General features: G+C 42.6%; 1 protein-coding gene across 4 annotated transcripts in view; it reads right to left on the minus strand.

The window, feature by feature from the left end:
* The window catches only part of LOC121290670 (putative pre-mRNA-splicing factor ATP-dependent RNA helicase DHX32), a 143,248-nt gene that overhangs the window by 92,421 nt on the left and 31,614 nt on the right, over window positions 1-19,213 (minus strand). For all 4 annotated transcript variants that reach the window (XM_041211732.1, XM_041211469.1, XM_041211645.1 and 1 more), the window contains 2 exons: window positions 14,462-14,655; window positions 8,873-9,257 (listed from right to left, as the gene is read on the minus strand). In XM_041211732.1, coding sequence (XP_041067666.1) covers window positions 8,873-9,257; window positions 14,462-14,655 — 579 coding nt within the window. The remainder of the gene's footprint in view (window positions 1-8,872; window positions 9,258-14,461; window positions 14,656-19,213) is intronic.

Below are 19,213 nucleotides of genomic sequence, written 5' to 3' on the forward strand. Positions count from 1 at the left end.
TCCTCAAATTATTCTAATAAATTTGTCAGATATGGTTTCCCCGCTAACATTTTCCCGATGACAGGTGTTAAGCTAACTGGTCTATAGAGCTGGGGATCTCCCTCCCACAGCTTCCAACCTGATAGTCGCCCAACCTCGGACGGCCCGCTTCTATCTCCTACCCAAAATCCACAAACAGAACTGCCCCGGTAGACCGATCGTCTCAGCTTGCTCCTGCCCCACAGAACTCATTTCTCGTTATCTTGACTCCCTTCTCTCTCCCCTTGTCCAGTCCCTTCCCACCTACATCCGTGATTCCTCTGACACCTTACGTCACATCAACAATTTCCAGTTCCCTGGCCCCAACCGCTTACTCTTCACCATGGACGTCCAATCCCTCTACACCTCCATCCCCCACCAGGATGGTCTGAGGGCCCTTAGCTTCTTCCTCGAACAGAGGCCCGAACAATCCCCATCCACCACTACTCTCCTCCGTCTGGCTGAACTTGTTCTCACACTGAACAATTTCTCCTTCAACTCCTCTCGGGCAAGTTCTGTCGAAGGGTCATGAGGACTCGAAACGTCAACTCTTTTCTTCTCCGCCGATGCTGCCAGACCTGCTGAGTTTTTCCAGGTAATTCTGTTTTTGTTTTGGTCTATAGTTACCTGTTTTTTGTCTCCCTCCCTTTTCGAATAAGAGTGTTACATTGGCAGTTTTCCAATCCTCTGGAATTTTTCCAGAATCTAAGAATTCTTAGAAGATTACTACTAGTGCATCCACTATCTCCATAGCTACTCCCTTTAATATTCTAGGAGGCAACCCATCAGGTCCAGGGGACTTATCAGCCTTTAGCCTCATTAGTTTCCCTAGTACTTTTTCTCTAGTGATAATTTTTGCATTTATTTCCTCCCCCACCACTCTTTTGCCTCTTGATTATTTAGTATTTTTGCAATGTTATTAGCGTCTTCTACTGTGGAGACTGAGGCAAAGTATTTATTCAACTCCTCCGTCGTTTCCTGGTTCCCCATTATTTCTTCCCCAGCCTCATTCTCTAAGAGGCCTATGTTCACATTGGTCTCTCTCTTCCTTTTTATATATTTAAAGAAGCTCTTACTGTTCGTTTTTATATACGTGCTAGTTTATCGTCAACGTTTATTTTCTCTCTATTATATTTTTGGTCATCTTTTGTTGGCTTTTAAATTTTCCCAATCCTCTGGCTTACTACTAATCTTTGCAACATTCTATGTTTTTGCTTTCAGTTTGATACTTACTTGGTTAACCATGGTTGGTTTATCCCCTTCCATGAATTCTTCTTCCTCACTGGGATATATCTTTGTCGAGAGTCATGAACTATTTTCTTAAACATCTGTCATTTTTCATCATCCGTCTTTTCTGCTGAACTCCTTTCCCAGTCCATTCCAGCCAACTCTGCCCTCATTCCATTGTAATTACCCTAATTTAAGTTTAGCACAGCTGTGTCAGACCCAAGTTTCTCTTTCTCAAACTGAATGCTAAATCATATTATGTTATGGTCACTGTTTCCCCGGGGGATGTTTCACTCCGAGATCAATTATTAAACTTGCCTCATTACACACTATCAGATCCAAAATAGCCTGATCCCTGGTTAGATCCACAACATACTGTTCTTGGAAACAGTCCTGAACACACACTATAAATTCTTGCTCGTGGCTACTTCTGCCAATTTGATTTTCCCAATCTACGTGAAGATTAAAGTCACCCATGATTAATGTACTGCCTTTTTTAAATGCCCTCATTATCTCATGATTTATTCGCTGTCCTACCGTATAGCTACTGTTAGAGAGCCTATAGACTAATCCCACTAGTGTCTTCTTCCCCTTGTTAATTCTTACTTCCTCCCATATGGATTCTACACCTTCCAATCCAAGATCATTTCTTGCTATCGACTTATTCCATCTCATTCTAACAAAGCTATCCCACCTTTCCTTCCTGCCTGTCCTTTCGAAAAGTCACATATCCCTGAATATTTAGTTTCCAGCTTTGATCTCCTTGTAACCATGTCTCCGTAATGGCTATAAGATCATACCTATTAACCTCTATTAGTGCCGTTAATTCATTTATTTTGTTCCGAATACTACGTTCATTTAAATAAAGAGCCATTAATTTTGCCTTTTTACCATTTTTTTCTCCTTTGACCCTATTTGCTGCTGTTTTTTCATGTTTGTACACTCTGTCCCTTCCTGTCACATTCTGAGTATCATTACCTAAATAGCTGCTGTGCAATGCTGCCATATCCTTTTGCTTGGTAAGCCTATGTATCCCCTCTCCAGAACTCGACTCCCCCCACCTCTATTTAGTTTAAAGCCCTCTCTACAGCCCAAGTTATTCAACTCACCAGATTCACCATCAGTAGTAACCAGGACACTGGTCCTAGTATGGTTCAAGTTAAGCTCATCCCACTGGAACAGTTCCCTTCTACCCCAGTATTGGCACCAGTGTCCCATGAACTGAAACCCATTCCTCCCACACCAATCTCTGAACCACGCATTTAATTCCTTGACCTTATTTACCATATGTCAGTTTACTACCTGTGGCGCAGGTAGTAATCCCGAGACTACCACCTTGGAGGTTCTGCTTTTTAATTTAGCTCCTAACTGTTCAAATTCTTTCAGCAGAACTTCCTTTCTAGTCCTATTAATTTCGTTGATACCAATGTGGATGGCGACAACTGCTTTTCCTGATATATATGTTAATGACCGAGGCCTTGGTATACAATTGCAAAATTTGTGATGATACAAAACTTGGAAGCATTGTGCACTACGAGGAAGATAGTGTAGAACTTCAAAAGGACATAAGCAGATTGATGGAATGGGCAGAAAAGTGCCAAACGAAGTTCAATGCAGAGAAATGTGAAGTTATTCATTTTGGTAGGAAGAACAAAGAGAGACAATACGAATTGAAGTGCACAATTCTAAAAGGGGGGTGCAGGAGCAGAGGGACCTGGGTGTATAAAGCATTGAAGGTGGCACGACAAGTTGAGAACATGATTAATAAAGCATACAATATCCTAGGTTTTATTAATAGGGGCATAGATTAAAAGAGCAAGGAGGTTAAATTGAACTTGTATAAGACATTTGTTCAGCCTCAGCTGGATTACTGTGTGCAATTCTAGGAGCTGCACTTTAGGAAGAATGTGAAGGCGTTGGAGAGTGTAGAAAAGATTCATAAGAATGGTTCCAAGGCTGAGGAACTTCAGTTATAAAGATAGACCAGAGAAGTTAGGATCATTTTCCTCAGAGAAAAGGAGGCCGAGATGAAATGTGATAGAGGTATGCAAACTCATGGGGGATCTGGACAGAATAGATAGGAAGAAACCATTTCCACTCATGAAAAGGATTGAGGGGGCCACAGGTTTAAAGTAATTGGCAAAATAAGCAATGGTGCTATGAACATTTTTTTCACATAGCAAGTGGTTAAGGTCTAGAAGGCACTACCTGCGAGTGTGATGGGAAGCCATTTTATTCGAAGCATTCAAAAGGGAATCAGACTGTTATCTGTAAGTAAAGAATGTGCAGGCCTACAGGGAAAAGGCTGGAGAATGGCAGTGAACTGCTCGCAGGAAGAGCCAGTGCAGACACGATAGGCTAAATGGCCTCCTTCTGTGCTGTAATAATTCAGCGATTCTGTGAACAGTTGATGACATGGCCCAGATTTTGGGAAACAGGGCTAAATTTCAAAGTTTATGGATGACACAGAACTCAAAAACAGTGTACGGTAAGGAAGATGGTAGCAGATATCAGCAGGACAGAATGGGGCTGGTGACATGTGCAGATACCTATTTGACAGATGAAATTTAGTGCAGAAAATTGCAAAGTGATACATTATAGGAGGAAAACTGAGCAGCAAAATAAACTGAATGATATAATTTTTAAGGAGTTCCAAGAATACAGCGACCATGGGATTTACCTGCAGAAGTCTTTAAAGGTGGCAGGACATTGATAAAGCATCATATGTTATCCTGGGCTTTATAAAGGGAAGCCTAGAGTATAAGTCAAGGAAGTTATGAGAAAGAAACCTGAATAAATCACTTGCGGGAGTATCAAGAAACGGCTGAAGGCACTGGATACCCAATAGGTAATGGGCCCTGACAACATTCCAGCAATAGTACTGAAGTTTGTGCTCCAGAACTTGCCATGCCCCTAGCCAAGCTATTCCAGTACAGTTACAACACTGGCATCTATCCAGCAATGTGGAAAATTGCCAGGTATTTCCTGTCCAGAAAAAGGACAAATCCAAACCGACAAATTACCGCCCCATCAGTCTACTCTCGATCATCAGCAAAGTGATGGAAGGTGTCATCAACAGTGCTATTAAGAGGTACTTACTCAGTAATAACCTGCTCACTGGCGCTCAGTATGCATTTGGCTAGGGCCATGCAGCTCCTGACCTCATTACAGCCTTGGTTCAAACATGGACAAAACAGCTGAACTCCAGAGATGAGGTGAGAGTGACTGCCCTCAACATCAAGGCAACACTTGACCGAGAGCAAAATTGAAGTCAATGGGAACCAGGGGAAAACCCTCCACTGGTTGGAATCACACCTAGCACAAAGGTAGATGATTGCAGATGTTAGAGGTCAATGATCTCATTCAGAGGACTTCAGTGCAGGAGTTCTTCAGGGCAGTGTCCTAGGCCCAGCCATCTTCAACAGCTTCATCAATGACCTACTTTCCATCATAAGGTCAGAAGTGGGGATGTTCACTGATAATTGCATAATGTTCATCACCATTCATTACTCCTCAGATACTGAAGCAGTCTGTGCCCATATGCAGCAAGACCTAGACAACATTCAGGCTTGGGCTGATAAGTGGCAAGTAACATTGGCGCCACACAAGTGCCAGGTAATGACCATCTCCAACAAGAGAAAATCTAACCATCTCCTTTTGACATTCAATGGCATTATCATTGACCAGAAACTGAACAGGATTAGCCATATAAATACTGTGGCTACAAGAGGAGGTCAGAGGCTAGGAATCCTGTGGAGACTAACTCACCACATGGGGACACCACCACCTGTAAGTTCCCCTCCAAGTCATACACCCTCCTGACTTGGAACTTAATTATCTCCTCCAGCCCCATTACCCTTTGAGATGTTTGCACTCCCCCAATTCTGCCATCTTGAGCATCTCCGATTTTATCGCTCTGCGATTCCCTCCCTAAACCTCTCCAAAACTAGAACCAAAACTCTTAATCTCATTATGGCTAAGTCAGGCAGTTACTTAACTCAGGAAAATAGTGCCAACCAATTCCCATGACCATTAATGCCAGTTACAGCGTCTTCACTCGCAATGTGTTAAACTTGCCAACTGTCTCGGGTAATCACAGATGTTGTTCAATAAGTTGCACATCTGAGAAAATTCAGGTACAGCTTTTAATGATAGACAATTCTTACAGTTGTCACTTGTTTGTCAGCTGCTTGCTCTGCGCAGCTTCAGATGAGTTCAAACGTCTCTGCTGCTGCCTCTAAACCCCTCTGCACATGTCAGTAACCGCTAAGAGGGAGAAGAACAAATTTGCATTTCTACGGTGACTTTCAGCACCTCAGAGGATCCCAAAGTGTTTGAGGTACTTTAGAAGTGTAATGAAGGTAATCAAGGCAGCCAATTTGCACACAGCAAGCTCCCACAAACAGCAATGTGATAATGAGCAGTATGGTCACCGTTCCTTCACTGTCACTGGAACACCCTCCCTAACAGCACTGTGGGTGTACCTATACCACATGGACTGCAGGGATGCAAGAAGGTGACTCGCCACCACCTTCTCAAGTACAATAAGAGATGGGGCAATAAATGCTGGTCTTGCCTGCGACACCCCCATCTCGTGCAAGAATAAAAAAAAGTATTGTGTTTAATTCTAGGCACCACACTTTGAGGGAAATCTGTTGCATTTTTAAATTCAGCAAGTTGTTAACGACCTGGAATACACTGCTGAAAAGATGGGAGCAGATCCATTGTAACCTTCTAAAAGGAAATTGACAATCTCCTTAAAATTTGCAGCGGTATGGGGAAAGACCACGAGCGTGGAACTGACTGGCAGCTCTTTCACAGAGCTGTCACAAGTAGAAGGCTTGGATGACCCCATTCCACTCTGTAAGATCCAACAAATAGTTGTCCAGAGCTTTCAATCACATCTGTGCAGGCTGAGTGAGCACAGTCTCCCAGCATGCTGTGGGTGCCTCACACAGGATACAGTGTAAAAGAGCATTTCTCTTCACCAAGGAGAAGATAAAAGAGTAACCCTTCTAAGTAAATGATAACAATGCACATTAACAATTGCAAATATCTTTTATAAACACCCACAAAACATACCTCACAAAAAGACAACATGCGAACAGCATCATCTGTTATTGTGCTTTCTTTATTGATGGTTAGAAAACAAGAAATTGTTCGCAGCTGCTGGGCTGCTGTAGAAAAAAGATCTCTCCTGAACATTTAAATGATGAACTTTTGATCAATTATGTTTATGAAAATACGTATGGACCGAAGGAATGTATAAATTGAGTATTACTGTAATATAGAGACATGCTGTCGAAGCCTTTCATCTTGCACTCATCAGGACAAATGCAAGAATGCCAAATTTCAAAGTTTGGAACAATTTATACTACATGACTTGCTTGACAAGTCGACTCTGATTGGTTAAGATCTTGCGATGGAGAATGCACCAGGGAACTACTGTCCCCCATAATTTTGTTTAATTTTTAAAAAAGGCAGAACGCCTGGGCATGTTCCTTTTGCCTGCAGAGGACAAGTATCTGCATAGGAATGTATGTAGCTTCTAGAAAGCATAAAGGCAAGCCTGGCTAATAATCTTAAATACTGATCATATTCAACCATCCTGTGCTTGCAAAGCTCAGAACATAATAACTCTTAACTCAATACATTAGATGTGATTCTGCAATTGGACAACACTTGCTGAACAAACCTGAGTGTGCTAAGAATCACATTAACAACTAAATTAAGATTATCTCACCTTCTGAACCACATTCTGAGTCCTTACTCATCCCAGAATGGCCCCACTGTTCTCAGACCTCTCTCCCCAATATCTCTAGATCCCAGATTCCTTCTCTCAGTGATCCCAGAGCTCAATTATATTTATTCCATTATTTCCAAAACTCCCAGACCCCGAGATCTGTTTATACAGCTGCACCTCAAGACCAGATTCCACTTGCAGACCACAAGATGGCCCCAGTATTGATCAAGCAGCATCCCTTATAATGCTATTTGGCATAACACAACATAATACAGTATCATAGTATCTTTACAGTGCCATTTGGCCCATCGAGTCTACATTGGCTCTCAAAGAGCATTCCACCTAGTCCCACTCCCCTGTCTTATCCCCATAACCTTGCACATTCTCTCTTTTCAGGTAATAATCCAATTCCCTTTTGAATACCTCAATTGAACCGCCCTTTCAGGAAGTTTGTTCCAGACCCTAACCACCTCCTGGGTAAAAAAAATTTTTCTTCACAAAACATTTACTCATTTTGCAATTATTTTGAATCTGTGCCCTCTAGTTCTTGATGTTCTCTTGAATGGGAACATTTTCTCACTATTTATCCTGTCCATGCCCCTTAGGATCTTGAATAGCTCTATCAAATCTCCTCCCAGCCTTCTTTTCTCTGGGGAAAACAGCCCCAACCTCTCCAATCTAATCTTCATAGCTACAGTTCTTCATCCCGTGAATCATTCTTGGGAATCTCCTCTGCCTTCACATCCTTCCTCAAGTATGACACCCAGAACTGGATGCAGTACTCCAGATGAGGCCTAACTAGTGTCTTATACAAGTTCAACATGACCTCCTTACTCTTGTGCTCAATGCCCCTATTAATAAAGCCTAACAGACTACATGCTTTATTAACTGGTCTCTCAATGTGCCCTGCCATCTTCAATGACCTATGCTCAGAGGTCCCTCTGTTCCCGCACCCCCTTTAGAGGTGTAACATTCCCACCCTATGATGGAAGGAAGGTCATCAGGATGAAGCAGCTGAAAATGAGTGGGTCCAGGACACCACTATGAGGAACCCCTGCAGCAATGCCCCAGAACTGAGACGACTGACCTCCAACAGCCACAACCATCCTCCCCTGCGCCAGGTATAACCCCAACCAGTGGAGAGAACCACCCACCAATTTCTGTTGACTCCAGCTTCGCCCGGGCTCAAGTTTGGGATAACCCAATAGAATGTGGCCAGAATCCAAGTTAAGGGGATGGGCCAAATCTGATACAATAGAATCAATTGGAAGCCAAAAGAGGAAAACTTGGTGGCTGGAATGAATTTTAAAACAAGTAACTTACTACAGCAAATTCCTTTTTTCTAACACTAACAAAATGGAAACTTTTGGTGCCCAAATGTTTGCCCAGCAAGGGAATTTGAACAGTGAAATTTTAGTGGCCCTCAGCACAGAGCAACTGAAAGTTGTAGCTAGGGAGGTGCAGTTAAAATTACATCGCACAAATCAACACACACACACATGCAAGACAACACTGGGGTGATTACTTCCACCAAGAAGTATTCTTCAATGAACTCCGTCCACTCTCTCTCCTCCCCCTCCCAAGTTTTATTCCTCTGTAAGCACCTGCAGTCTAAGATTAAAATATGGAATGCAAAACTCAGCACAAGCAATAAACAGATTAGATTGGATAGGTGAGTAAAGGTAAAGGGGTTTAAGGGACAGGGAGGGTAAATGCTGACATTTGGTTGGACCAAATGGCCTGTTTCCATAATGTAACTTCCATATGTGATAATGCAGATTTCCAGCTGATTGTCACAGACTCAGCAACCATCACAAGTAAATCCCAACTGTAAGCAGGATGCATACTTCAGAAAGCTTTGCTTTTACAGGTCTATATACTCACCTTTTCACTGGCCAAGAAAACTAAAATGTTGCCCTCTTCTCCCTTCCTGTGTATATCCAGTACAGTTTGAGCAGCAGCTGAAACACGGTCCTTAAACTGGCCATCTCTGTATATAACTTCCACAGGAAAGGAATTTTCTGCAGCATCCTCCACTTTTACAAAAGGCACACCAGCATAGTAACTCCCAAGTCTGCCCTCCAGATATGGCGCTGTGATGACCACAACCTTCAACTCTGGCCTTTGCCTTGGCAAGTCTTTCAATAAACCGAGCAGGACATCACTTGCCACTGTCCGCTCATGGGCCTCGTCAATAATTATAACTCCGTAGTGATGCAACAAGGGATCAGACATCATTTCACAGAGCAATATATTATCTGTGCAGTATCTGTTGGAGAGAAGAACAATTCATTTTTATACAGCATCTCATCATGTCTCAAGGACATCATAAATTCTTTGTAACCAATGGATTTTTTTTTAAGAAAAACATTAACTCATTGGTAGTCACCACATGGTCCACATCTTTCCTGTGGTCTTTCTTACTACATCTCACTAGGTCCAGTTTTTGTACTGTATTACGAAGATGGGCTGACAGCCTAATCTAAGGGTTGCCAAACGCTGGGCCTCAACCTCATGAGCGATTGGGATCCTGAGTTCCTTTTCTCAGGCGACAGTGCCAACTATGAAGCTGAGACTCTGATGGAACAGTCCTGGGATCAGCACCGAGTCCCCATGCCACACACACACGATCTCTTTTCTTGCCATGGTTTGGAGGTGTGACCCAGGGGATGGAGCTCTGAGGCCCCACCGGTGCCTCCCATTAGATTCAGCACTTTTAGGTACCAAGTCTACCAGAGAAGATTGTGTCATCTTGCAGCCATCTCAACTACAGGCTCTACTTTCCTCACTACAAGGAAAAATGTTTAATGAACTAACAACATAAACAAAAACATAATTTATGAGGGATTTGCATTTATATGAAATGCCTTAATCACATCTCTAAAATGTTTCAAAAATGTGACTTTGAGATTTTGTAGCGAAATGTAACAAACATTTTGTGCACAGAAAGGTGTGACTAAAAGCAGTGGAACAAGTTGAAGTTAATTCGTTTCCATCTGTGTTGAATAAGACAGCACAAGAACTTCCTGAAATTGGATCATAAAGATCCACCTGAAAGGCAGATGTAACTTTATCTTAACATTATCTGAAGGATGGCACCTTGACCACTGCAGCATTCCCTCAATAATGAAAAGGTACCATGGGTTGGTTCAAGTTCTACAGTATGGATTGAACTTACGACATTCTGTTTTGGAATGAAGGTGTGCTACTAACCAGCAAAAATAAACTCGTTGCACAAGATAGGTTTAAAATCTTCAGCTTTCTCTCTGTTATTACATTATCGTCTAGTACAGAATATAATCTATAGACATTATGCAATGTGTTATGATCATGTGTGTTGAGCAACTTGGGTAATAGGCAGTACTCCATTGGTGACAAAATACATTTAATAAAATACATAATAATCTATATTACATGTACAATTTATGTAGAGAGTTCCAGATGTACATTACACAGATATAACGCACGCCCTTAAGATTCTGAAGGTGTCACGAGCCATAAAAGTGAAACTGCGGCTGTTTATTATTGTTCTCTGTTCACTAAGATGAGGTCATTAGTGCCTCCAAGGTCACATGGTTGAAATTATATCAATTCTACTGTGCTGAGAATGGTAGTTAACTGTTGCACTGCAATGAAGTATGGAATTTTTAAAAATTAGTTGCAAAACAAAGATCAACCTCCCATTTAGTATGTACGTACATGTTAAGAAAACATTCATTTTATAAACCCCTGCCATTCCTATTCTAAATCCATGTTAATTGTAAGGATTTATGTGAATCTTTTAATCTTTCTGTGTCATATCCTTCAATTGTGAAATTACCTTTAAAATCTTATATAGTGTGTACAGTGTTTCCAAGGACACGCCCTGTGGATTACTTCCAATTGGCTGCTTGCTGTTAGAAGTAGAAGAGCCATTTGGAGGTTGTAATGAGGTTTTAATTAATTTCTGCCATGGGATTTTACTTAATTCCACTTCCTTGATGGTTGAATCTTTCTACATCAGTAAAGGAAAGGATTGGAGGGAGAATCTGCTGTTTTAAACAACTATGAAGTTTCATTCACAGTCAGGTAGAGGTGTGGCTGCCGCTGTGTCAGTTTGTCAATTTTTTTTGCTCCCACAAAGGTTTCTTGGCTCAGTTTACTTGTAATGCTGGTCAATTTCAATTGAATCCCTTAGACCCAGTAGAAAACAAAACTGGTTAAAAGAGGGAGCACAGCAGAGGGAAAAATACACAAACCAGTTTCAACTTTATTTTTCAAGAACCCAGTCAGTTCCCTCATTCTATTTTTGACTCTTTTATTTCTTAGTCTACTTTCATGCCTTGAAATCCGAAAGATGCATTTAAATATACAAAACAAATGATCAGTCTCGTCCCAGATCTACCTCTCTACAACCACCATTTATTCCATGACTGTTTCTATATGAACCAGCTTTCTGTCTGGACGTGAAATAAACTGTCTGACATGGAATTTACCAGGTCTGCTTGACAGCCTGAAACAAATTTCACCTTTCCCTCTCTACTACAATAACAAGTTGAGCCTTTAAAATAGTAGAACACCACAAGCACTTCACAGGAGTGTTTGGCACTGAGGTACATAGAAATTTAAGGGACAGGTAACCGTAAGCTTGGTCAGAGGTAGGTTTTAAGGAACAACTTTGGCTTTGTGTGTCAGTCGTGGCTCAGTTGGCAACACTCATGTCTCCGAATCAGAAGTTTATGTGTTCAAATCCCATTCCAGGACTTGAACACATAAGAATCTAGGCTGATATTCCATTGCAGTACTGAGGGAGTGTTACACTACCAAAGGTGCCGTCTTTCAGGTGAGATATTAAACTGAGGCTCTGTCTGTCTTCTTAGATGGATATAAAAGATCCCAAAGCACTATTTTGAAGAGGGCAGTTATGATGCCTACATTGTAACAGTGGACTACACCTCAAAAGTACTTCATTTGGTGTAAATGCTTTGTGATATCTAGAGGTCATGAAAAATGCTAGATAAATAAAAATATTTCTTTTGTTCTTTTAAAGGAGGAAAGAAAGAGGTAGAAAGGTGCAGTGGGGAGGGAATACTTGAGTTTAGGGCCTGGGCAGCTGAAGGCATGGCTGTCTGTGATGGAGCAATAATAATTTGGGATGGGAAAGAGACCATTGGATGAGGGTTATAAGGCTGGAGGATGTTATAAAATTAGGGAGGGGGAGAGGCCACTGGGTAATTTGGAAACAAGGGTGAGAGCTTTAAAATCGAGGTATTAATGGACAAGGAGCCAACATAGTCCCATGAGCAGAGGGCCAATTACCTTATAATCCAAGGTCAGCTGGAGAGCACGAGAAATCCTAAACTCAGCAAATAAAAACAAAATATTGGAAATACTCAGCCGGTCTGGCAACATTTGTAGGAAGAGAGAAACAGAGTTAATGGGGTGGAATTTATGGGGGATGATTACTTGAACCCTTGACCTAAAAGTTGGTCGGTACCTCACCAACCAGAAATCCGGCTGACTTATAGTGATATTGTCCTGGGGCAACCTTAATATGAAATTAATAGGGAAAGCAGGAATTCTAACCCCATCAAGGCAGATGTCCCACCCTAGAGAGCTGCCAGCCAATCTGATGGCCAGCAGCTCTGTAGTCCTAGCAGTACCAGAAGAGAGTAGTGGCCACTGCTGGTATTACAGGTAGTCCTAAAGAAGATAAATGTCTCCCGAGCTTGAGGTAAGTTCGGGGACTTTGGGCAGGCCCAGCAGGGAGACCCTAGTAAGCGGGGTAGTTGGGGGTGAGGGATGGGGGCTTAGGTTTTAGAGTCCAGGATGTGAGGGATAGGGAGGGCATGTGATCTTGAGGAGCACAGGAGACCCCTGCACAATCTGCCCGACACCAGCCTGTGCAGTCAAAGCTGCCTAGTCTTCCCGGGCAGACAAAAAAATTGTGGTGGAGACAGATTGAGGCCACTTAAGGGCCTCTGTAAACCTAAGAGTGGATGGGCTGCCTGATGCCTTGCGCAGCCCCCCGTAATATGGGGGACAGGTCAGGGATAGGAGGGAAGGTTGCAGGCTGGCTACCAGCTTTATTTTACCCTGTTCTGATGAAAGATCATTGACTTGAAATTTAAACACTGTCTCTCTGTACACAGATGCTGCCATACCTGCTGAGTTTTCCCACCGTTGTTTGTTTTTACGTCATAATTCCAGGATTCACAGTATTTTGTTCTTGTAAATCATGAATTTATCAACTGCCTTCTTCAAGCTCTCTGTTGTCTGCACTAATCCCACTTCTAATGTCTGTTAGAATTTTTTGTCTAATATTGAGGTTTTCTACGCAATTGCGTCTTACGAGCCCCTAAACTATCTCTAAGCATTCCAGCTTATGCCTTTCCCAGGGGCTTCAGTGTTTATGGTTTCTGTCATTACCATGCCAAAGCTCATAAACTTCTGAAGAAGAGTCATATGGACTCAAAACATTAACTCTGTCTTTCTCTCCACAGATGTTGTCAGACCTGCTGAGTTTTTCCAGCACTTTTTGTTTTTATTTCAGATTTCTAGCATCCACAATATCTTGCTTTTAGCTAAGATCCTGAGGGGTCTTGACAGGGTGGACGTGGAGAGGATGTTTCCACTTGTGGGAGAGTCTAGAACTAGGGGTCACTGTTTAAAATTAAGGGGTCACCCATTTAAAAGAGAGATCAGGCAAAATTTTTTCTTTGAAGGTCATGATGCAGATGTGAGGTTGTTATCGGATCAGCCGTGATCTTATTAAATACCAGAGCAGGCTCGAGGGGCTGAATTGCCTACTCCTGCTCTTCGTTCGTATGTTCCTACCAGAAGGTTGCAGGTTCAGAGGTTTGAGCACATAATCTAGGTTGACACTCCAGTGTATTATTGAGTGAGTGCTGCACTGTTGGACATGCTGAGTTTTGGAGGATTAGACATTAAACTGAGGTCTGTCTGCCCTCTCTGGTGGATGCACAAGATCCCATGGGATTATTCTGGAGAATATCAGGGGAGTTCTCCCTGATGTCCTGGCCAATATTTCTCCCTCAACCAACATAACTAAAAGCAGACCATCTGGTCATGGTCATACTGCTGTTCGTGGGAGCTTGCTCTGTGCAATTTGGTTGCCGCATTTCTTACATTACAATAATGACTACCTCAAAAGTACTTCACTGACAGCTAAGCACTTTGGGGCATCCAAGGCACTGTGAATGCAAGGTCTTTCTTCCTGTTTTGTATGGCTTAGTGCAAAATTAGGTGGTGTCTTTAAATAAGATTAACAGTCAGTGCACTCCATAGGTAACCTCATGCCTGAAGTACTTGGAGATTATTATACAGTGATACTATTTAGTCGGCAGCACTGGTCTGCCTTTCCTCATAGCTTAGTTCACAGCTCTGTGGCACTTACAGCAAATGTCACCTTGCATAACAAGTAATAAAAAGATGAAATTCACTTAAAAAGATTCAGGTGCATGCAAAACTGACCTGAGAATAGTTTCTGTCGTGCAGCAGTCTTCATAAGGGACATGATATCCAATCTCATGACCCACATTTAAGTCCAGTTCATCTGCCACACGCTGCGCCAAACACATAGCGGACAGGCCATGAGGTTGTGTGCAGACCACCATGCCATGTTGGTACTGAACCGAGAGGGCATACTCAGCACACCACTGGGAAATCTATAATGGAAAAACATGAGCCAGATATTAACTTTAATTTGGTAATTCATACAAACACCTTTTATTGCTTACTGTCCCCGGTTCCTTAGGGTAACCTGCAGCAAAATTAATATTTTCCTAAAAAAAAATTGGAGAAAATACAATAAAACTCTAACCTGATTAGGTAACAGTTAGGCTTTGCGATAAAATTAATCTTCTTTTGTTACCAAAAAGCTAGATCCTGGTGTGGATGACAGCACTCAAGTTATTTCTCACTTATCCAGTTTTCATTTTCAGGATGCCTGTATGAAGGTTCCCAAATTGGAGCAGAACTTGTCAGCTTATATGCTATTTCAGTGCCCAGTGCAAATTAATTTGAGACTAACCTAATTTATTTTACATAGGGCCCTAATAATCCACAGATAGAGAAAGACGACTTTCATTCAACAAGACTTCAAGAACAGAATCATTAGGAGAGGATCAGGGCACTCAAAAATGAGGTTGGCAAGAACATTACTGTAGTTATAAGATTGTTGAAAAGAGAGACATGTTAAAGCTTTTCATCTTGCACTCATCAGGGCACTTCACAATCATACAGATATAAGAGGAAAACAACAATTTATACTTTATGTGAAGAAAGTGCTGATTGATTGGCAAGTGGCCTCTGGTTGGTACAGGCATCGCCGTGGAGAAATTTTTTTTTTTATTCATTCAGGGGATGTGGGCTTCGCTGGGTGAGCCAGCATTTACTGCCCATCCCTAGTTGCCCTTGAGAATGTGGTGGTGAGCTGCCTTCTTGAATAGCTGCAGTCCACTTGGTGCAGGTAAACCCATAGTGCTGTTAGGGAGGAAGTTCCAGTGTTTTGACCCAGAGACAGTGAAGAAATGGCAAAATATTTCTAAGTCAGGATGGTGAGTGACATGAAGGGGAACTTGCAGCTGGTGATGTTCCCATCTATCTGCTGCCATTGTCCTTCTTAATGGTACTGGTTGTGGGTTTGGAAGGTGCTGTCTAAGTAGCCTTAGTGAATTCCTGCAGTGCATCTTGTAGATGGTACACAGTGCTGCTACTGTGCGTTGATGGTGGAGGGAGTAAATGTTTGTGGATGTGGTGCCAAACAAGCAGGCTGCTTTGTCCTGGAAAGTGTCAAGCTTTGAGTGTTCTGGGAGCTGTACTCATCCAGGCAAGTGGGGTACATTCCATCACACTCCTGACTTGTGCCTTGTAGATGGTGGGCAGGCATTAGGGAGTCAGGAGGTGAGTTACTTGTTGTACGATTCCTAGCCTCTGACCTAGCCTCTCACCAGGATGTTGATAGTGGGGGATTCAGTGATGGTAATGCCATTGAATGTCATGGAGCGATGGTTAGATTCTCTCTGGTTGGAGATGGTCATTGCCTGGCACTTGTGTGGCGTGAATGCTACTTGCCATTTGTCAGCCAAAGCCTGAATATTGTCCAGGTCTTGCTGCATTTGGACATGGACTGCTTCAGTACCTGAGGAGTCGCAAATGGTGCTGAACATTGTGCAATCATCAGCGAACATCCCCACTTCTGACCTTATGATGGAAAGAAGGTCATTGATGAAGCAGCTGAAGATGGTTGGGCCGAGGACACACCCTGATGAACTCCTGCAGCGATGTCCTGGAGCTGAGATGACTGACCTCCTCCAACCATCTTCCTTTGTACTAGGTATGACTCCAACCAGTGGAGACTTTTCCCCGATTCCCATGACTCCAGTTTTGCTAGGGCCCTTTGATACCACACTCGGTCAAATGCTGCCTTGATGTCAAGGGCAGTCACTCTCACCTCACCTCAGGAATTCAGCTCTTTTGTCCATGTTTGAACCAAGGCTGTAATGAGATCAGGAGCTGAAAGGCCCTGGCGGAGCCAAAACTAGGCGTCAGTGAGCAGGTTAATGCTAAGCGAGTGCCGCTTGATAGCACTGTTGATGACCCTTCTATTAGCTTTCTGATCATCAAGAGTAGACTGATGGGGTGGTAATTGGCCGAGTTGGATTTGTCTTGTGTACAGGACATACCTGGGCAATTTTTCACGTAGCTGGGTAAATGCTAGTGTTGTAGCTGTACTGGAACGGCTTGGCTAGGGGCACAGCAAATTCTGGAGCACAAGTCTTCAGTACTATTGGTGGAATATTGTCAGGGCCAATAACCTTTGCACTATCCAGTGCCTTTAGCCGTTTCTTGATATCAAGAGGAGTGAATCGAATTGGCTGAGACTGGCACCTGTGATGCTGGGGACCCCCGGATGAGGCCAAGATGGATCATCCACTCGGATCTTCTGACTGAAGATTTTTGCAAATGCTTCAACCTTACCTCTTGCACTGATGTGCTGGGAACCCCAACCTTGTGGTGGGGATATTTGTGGAGCATCCTCCTCCAGTGAGTTGTTCAATTGTCCACCACCATTCATGACTGGATGTGGCAGGACTGCAGAGTTTAGATCTGATCTGTTGGTTGTGGGATTGCTTAGTTCGGTCTATCATTTGCTGCTTATGCTATTTGGCACGCAACTAGTCTTGTGATAAAGCTTCACCAGGTTGACACCTCATTTTTAGGTATACCTGGTGCTGCTCCTGATGTGCCTTCCTGTACTCCACCTTGAACCAGGGTTCATCCCCTGGCTTGATGGTAATGGCAGAGTTGGGGATATGCGGGCTATGACACTGCATATTGTGTTCAAGCGCAATTCTGCTGCTGATGATGGCTCACAGCACTTCACGGATGCCCAGTCTTGAGTTGCTAGATCTGGAAATCTATCCCATTTAGTGTGGTGTCACACAACACGATGGAGGGTATCCTCAATGCGAAGGTGGGACTTCATCACCACAATGACTGTATGGTGGTCAACGATGCACCAGTGATGACTAAACACTGTTTGAAATTTATACCATGCTGCTTGACCCTGATATTCCTCAGGGCGATGCCTTGGCCAGAGTCAGCGAATAGTTGTCACTTATTTTGTTCAGCTGAAACAGGTACTGTTTGTGTACATGTTCTTTTTGTTTGTATACAGCAGGGCCCTGTGTATTTGGGATGTATGGCCTACATACCTATCATCATACTGGCACTGAAATTCATATACCACAGTATTCATTTGAGCAACTGGTGAAGCTATTTCACACTGCTACTATGCAATAGCAACACGAATGGTATTTGCCACTAACAGGATGCTATCGTCAAGCCAAAAAGACATTCTGCCTATCACACAAATGAGTAAAGTGCTATATGAATTTCAGTGCCAGTGATGCTCAGTATGTAGGCCATACATCCCAAAAACGGCGGATCATATCAAACAGCATGTCCCAGCCACTGTTCGCAAGGGACAAGATATAGCCCCTACTTAACCAGCCCATGCTTGCAAAACTCAAAACAGTGTTCAACATTAACTGTGATTCCGCAATTGGACAACATTTGCTAAATAATCATCAGTGCGCTAAGAATTACACAGACAACCAATTTAAGATTGTCAGTTGGGCTTGCAGTGTGTATTTGCATGCACTGAAAGCTACATATGTTAATACACAGGGCCCTGTTCTTTGCAGACAGAAAGGACATGTACACACATTGCTCCTGTTTCCATTCTTGAGAAGTGTCCTGATGAATGCAAGGTGAAAAGCTTCGTTTCTCCTTTTTCAGCAAAACTCAAGTTCTGTACTACCAAATGACTGCTTATAAGAACACATTTGAATGAATTATTTGCTTCAGTATTCAGAGAAAGTGAATAAAACTTACAGCAGCTTGATGTGGAAAACAGAAAAGAGACTAAGAAATACATGTGTTAATGAGGAAAATATTTTAGAGGCTTGAAGGTAGCAATATTGGTAAGCGTCCAGATCAACTCCCTGAAATATCAAAGGAGATTAGTGAAGAGTTCGCAGAGGGCCTAATCATAATTTTATCACAATTCAGTGTACATAAGCTGTGCCAAAGGACTGAAGCATGGCAAATGTTACACCACTGTTCAAAAATGCTGAAAAGTTAAGCCAGACAACTATCAACTGGTTAATCTTGTAACAGCAGTAGCAAATTGATTACCCAAACCATCAACGTTGATTGCGAAGAGAAACTCACACATCATAGATGGAAGAGGCCAAGGGTAAATGCAGTTCATTTGACTTCTAGGGGGATTTCATTAAATGCCAGAAAGGAAATTGGTTGTCAAAATTAGGGTCTGTGCTGTACAAGTGAAAGTGATAGTATGGATAGAAAGAATGGCAGAAGATATACAGAAAAGGATTACAATAAATACTTCTCCAACTGATAGGCATTTGTTAGTAGAGTACCCCAAAGAAAAAAAATTATATTTGCAAACACACCGTTTTCCAGTCCAACTTTCTGGTGTCTCAACTTTTTTAATTCTTTCACGGGACATGGAAGCCTCCAACTAATCCACCATTGTTGCCCATCCCTAATTGCCACGTTCTTGAACTGCTGGAGTCCATGTGGTGCAGGTACACCCATATGCTGTTGGCGAGGGAGTTCCAGGATTTTGACCCAGCAACCGTGAAGGAACTGCAATGTAGTTTCAAGTCAAGATGGTATGTGGCTTGGAGAGGA

This window comes from Carcharodon carcharias, chromosome 1, assembly GCF_017639515.1.
Source record: "Carcharodon carcharias isolate sCarCar2 chromosome 1, sCarCar2.pri, whole genome shotgun sequence".
NCBI lineage: Eukaryota > Metazoa > Chordata > Chondrichthyes > Lamniformes > Lamnidae > Carcharodon > Carcharodon carcharias.